Source organism: Lissotriton vulgaris, unplaced genomic scaffold (genome assembly GCF_964263255.1).
Source record: "Lissotriton vulgaris unplaced genomic scaffold, aLisVul1.2 SCAFFOLD_2301, whole genome shotgun sequence".
In the NCBI taxonomy this organism is placed as follows: domain Eukaryota; kingdom Metazoa; phylum Chordata; class Amphibia; order Caudata; family Salamandridae; genus Lissotriton; species Lissotriton vulgaris.
The window spans coordinates 41194-46151 of record NW_028247987.1 but is presented as its reverse complement, the minus strand read 5'-3'; the positions used below and the strand labels follow the sequence as shown (position 1 = coordinate 46151).

Below are 4958 nucleotides of genomic sequence, written 5' to 3'. Positions count from 1 at the left end.
CGCAGCACGCCCCAGCCCGTAGAGGACTGGGATGGCCCCAATGATGAAGCATGTCACCAAGGGGCAACCCTGGTGAGTGAGGGGACACCTAGAAAAAAAGCAATTTCTCCTTTTCTATCTACTATACCTTCTGTCAGGTTACGCAGCCCCTAAGCGCCTACCGTACTATGAAACTACATTTCCCATGAGTAGGCGGGAGACTTGCAGACTATTTAGTGAGACTATATGAGAGTACCCTTGTATGTTAGGACAGCACTTCACTGATGCCTGTCTTGTCTTCTGTTACAGGTATCCTTTCCCTGCTGACCCTACCTTTACCCATCCCACATTTTTTATTTTAGTTTGTTATTTTTCTCCCCCGCCTAATGCCTCGAACACCCTGTGTTTACACTTCTGGGTGTTGGTGACATTTGGAGGTGGAACAATATTCGCATCGACTGGATCACGGGGAGTAAACCTGACACCTTCCAGACCAACCCCATTGAGTGTTGTTGTGAATGGATTTATAGTGACCAGCAAGGCTCTCGGGTATCTGGCTACAGAGACCTTATGTTGAATATAGTTATCAATATTTCCACCCACGCCCTGTACTGTCGCATTCTTTCTTCCACAGTTGTCGAAAGTACTACTTACTTTTAACTGACATGCATGCAGTAGTGTATGCACTTTCAAAGATTGATGGATAGGTTTGTACCCAAAGATTTGTTTATGTTCACAATTGTTCGTCCATGCTGTGCTACTTTTTCTTGTCTCCCAAAACCTTTCCCAAAAACCCCCGTACCCATCCATTTTTCAAACCCTAACCCTCTTCCCCCGGGCTGTGTGGTTTTGATTGATGTGTGACTAAATTACAGCAATAAATCCACACACTTGCTGGGGAGGATAAGGTGATAGCAACAGGCTGGTGAAGAAATCCGAGGATATATTCTTACTCTGCTTGACAAAGACCCATGGCTAATGTCAAAGAACTTCAACCGAATTAGTTATACTTTAACATTTGTTAGGCTACAACGTGGCACTGTTCTAGTGTACTTCTGTCACCTGCTATATTCTGTATTGTACCTTTGTATTGCTCAGGAGGACAAACCAGATTTCATTTTCTTTTTTTTCATAGGCAAGCAACTGCCACTGTGTCACACCACTAGTACCACCGCTATGAGGAAATTTTATCCGCCCAGGATTGCCAACCTTATTTGCTGTTTCCCGTGGAGCCAGCCCTGGGCCTAGCCCTACTTGCAAACAGAAATTACAGGTAAGATAGGCGTTTGGTTGGAGGTAGTATAATGGAGTATTAGGAGAGACGAGAGATTTGATTGACGGTAGTACTACTAAAGTCCTAGGACTATTCAGGAAAACAAACTTACTGTTATGTTAAACCCCCACCCACCAGACTCAAAAGCAGTAAAAAACAGGTATGGTCAGATAAAGTTTCAAAAAGTATATTTTTATAGCCCTAACAAAAGAATCTCCCGCAAGACCCTCCCTAACCCCAACGATTGTCCTTCAAAAGTCCCCAAAAATCACAACTCCCAATTCCCACCCCCCAAAAGTCTCTAAAAAAGGGGCAAGGGACACTATGGCAGGGTGCTGTTGGAATTAGCAGCCAGGGCATCATGCTCCTTGCGGAGGGTGGCAAGTTCGAAGCGGAGGCCCTCCACCACGTTCTTATAATTATGGACCTCCTGCTCCAGGTAGGACAGTCTGAGGGATAAGCGGCGCCGGTGTGCCTTGCAAATCCTGTGAGGGGCAGCTGCTTTCTTTGCTGCTGGGCGGTGGTGTTTGGCTTTGGTAGCCCGGCTCCGTACCGCTGGAGCACTGCGCTGGCTGGCAGCCCGCACGGAGGAGGATGCAGCTGTCCCAGTGGACGTTGTTGTTGTTCCAGACTGTGTCTCCTCCTCCTCCAGGGCCACCAGCCGCCGATATTCAGCAACAGTGGCATCCAGCCTCCGTTGCCGGGCCATTCGAGCCAGCTCCTTCCTCCTTGATGGTGTCTTGGATTTGGAAGGAGCAACTACATGAAAAAAGAAAGACATAGTCTGTAACCAATGCTCCTTAAGGTTAACACAAAATGATTGAGCAGAAAGTTGTCACAGTACAAGTAGCAAATTGAAAGCACAGTGCATAACTATTGAGGACAGTATCTATGTAACCTCCGACTTCTTCATCCTTGCTCTAACATTAGTGGGAGTTTAAGGAACAAATTCTACGAGCACTATGGACTTCTATTACAGTCGACTATGACAGTACACCACTCTTATTCTTCTTCTTCTCTCTTGTTTAGGAAAATTGGTACGTTATCTTATGCAAGCCGGCATAATGCCAGCGCAGTGAACTTGCACCCGAGAAAAACAGACGCACACCATGGTGAGTGAGACAGACTTGCGTTACTGTACCGGTCCAGTACATGCAGGTGGTGAAGCTCTTACTTTTCTATTACGGGTGGCACTGAGAATACTCTGTTAAAAGGGCTACTGCTTAATTAATTTAGCTTTCACCCTACAGTGCAAATGAGTATTAGAAAAGGAAAATGAAGAAGCTAAATTATCTGATTATCTATCACTTCACATGGGATGTATTTGATGACATATGGGATGACTTTAGGTGCTTTGCTTATTATTGAGTGAACAGTGATACCCCCACACATGAATGACGTACTACTACTAAACTAAAGTTATTAAGGGAGGTAGGGAGTGTCCACCGTAATAACTGGATATATGCTGTGCTTGCAGTTGCAATACAAACTACTGCTACTATTCATGGTAGTCTTTGGACAACGTTACAACTTCTTTTCCTTGCCTTTCCTACACTGGAACGGACGTGCGGGTGCGGTGTTACATGCTCTTCAAAGTAACACTTAGTTCATCCAGTGACCGTCTACTCTCTCTAGATTCACATATGCTATCTAAGAGTCAGATAGTACCATGAATGATCCAGGCATCCATCCATTCAAAGTATATTGCACACATACAGTTTCTGTCTCACCCACCCAGGCTGTTCTCCTTCCACCCATCCTTGCTTCATCATTCACCCAGCCATGCACCATACCATTTTCTTACCTTCCCAGCCACCTCGGGGACCAAGCAAACACATATCATTCTTCTTTGCCAGTCATCATTACATTTCTCGTGCTTCCACACTTACTTACACCCTTCTTTCGCTTTTCGTTCATCCCATCCATCAAGTTCACCTCAGATCTGATTGGGATTCTTCTCGCCAAAAACTTCACAGCTAAGTCGAAGTACATTTAGAGGAGGCTACTACCTGCTTTTTTTATAATACACCCGTGCAGAAAGCACACTCTGCAGTCTTCAATCTCAATGACTAAGGAATGTATAGCTTACCTCTGCCCGCCACCACCGTTTGAACCCTCACAGGCATGTCCTTTTCCGGCACTTGCACCGCCTCCTCCCCAGAGTTGTCCTCCTCGTCCAATGCCACCACCTCCGCGCTGGCCCCGTCTCCAGATGTTCCACCTACAAAGTACATTTAATAATGTTAGAATACACCACTCACTACTATATAATATTTGGTCTAGGAGGAAGAAAGAAATGTGAAAAAAAGTGTACAATTTATTAATTTTTGACTGTGTACTCTAGAGTAAAAATGTCCCTTTTTCCAGGGAAGGCTGTTGTCTTGCTGCACTTTTTGGCACAACTGATGAATGTTTGCTTTTTACTTTTTAACACGCACCACTTTTTCTCCTAACAGACAGAACCTTGACTTCTAAGAACACGAGCAGGATCAAGTTCAAACCAGGTGAGAGCTCGGCTCGACCACAAGAAATGTGTCCAATTAATCGTCAGCACTAAGCACTTTTCCATTTTCAGTTACACGTTCACTTTTATGACAAACTTGAATTTAATAAATGTGTTTACTTTTAATAAAGCTTTTAAACTTAAATAGACTCTGTGGTTTTTGGTCCTCCAGACTAGAGTGGATGAGCTAAAGGTTTTCGAATTTTTGCAAGCATGAGTCCGTGCCTCTGCCATCGGTGACTTTGGGAGCTAAATGACTCTGCCACACTATCTAGTCAGTAAGGAGATTGGGGGTTCAACTACAAAGTCTGTTATCACTGAGGTATGTGGAAAGTCTAACAGTTACAGCACCTATTATAATTGATAAGCTAAGCGATGCATTATTTAGTGTCCATAGTTCTGTTTGTGCAGATTTGTCCCTGCAACAGTAGTCGAATGGATTGTCCTCCTATCCAAACCAAAAGTAAAGTAGTATCTTATTATTTCTTGGTGGTGGTCATTCACCTTTTTATTGTTGGCAATGGTCAAAGCATAAACATTTAGAATACTTGAAAAGACATTATGGACAATCCCAGAGGACTACACTCAGTGCATAGAGCTATTGCTGACTAGAATGGGAGTCCAATGGAAATGCCAAATGTGCAATCTTAGTTAGCTACACAGACAGACTAATAAGAATAATCTAGTAATACCACACGGAGTCATAGTCGAGGCAGGATAAGAATTTAGATCCTGTCTACAAGAAGATCAAAGACGATTTAGAAAAAATCGAATGAGGAACGCTAGGAAAAAATAAGTACTCTATATTAAAATTAAAACTTACTGGGGCCAGCAAAGGAGCCCTCGACTGCCCGGTCCTGGCCTGCATCGACAACAGCACCCTCCTCCTCCTCCTCCTGTGTCCTCCTCTTGCCCCTGGGGGAAGCTGATGTACAACATGAAAGAAAGAAAAACAGAAAACATGGATGATATTTCTCAACCAAATCAAACATTTAAAAAAGAACTAACAAAGTAACAAAATATTTTTGCGAAATAGCAAATAGGGAACGACTCCACGGGATATATTATTGACCAATCTCATGTGGTCGACTACGTCATTACTTTAGTATTGCTTGATTTGCGGACCGTCGAATTGGAAACTACCCTATGTAACTCACTAAACAAAGTACTAAAAAGGTTTGCCTAGGATTGGCAGGCAGCAGT

General features: G+C 43.7%; 1 protein-coding gene across 1 annotated transcript; it reads right to left on the bottom strand.

Moving 5' to 3' along the window:
• Positions 1-1574: 1574 nt before the first annotated feature.
• LOC147664957 (uncharacterized) lies at positions 1575-4680 on the bottom strand (the record flags this gene model as incomplete). Its single annotated transcript, XM_086949861.1, has 3 exons — positions 1575-2011; positions 3342-3473; positions 4579-4680. Coding segments are annotated over 3 exons (671 nt in total), but the record flags the coding sequence as incomplete, so codon positions are not given.
• Between the last annotated feature and the right edge of the window lie 278 nt (positions 4681-4958).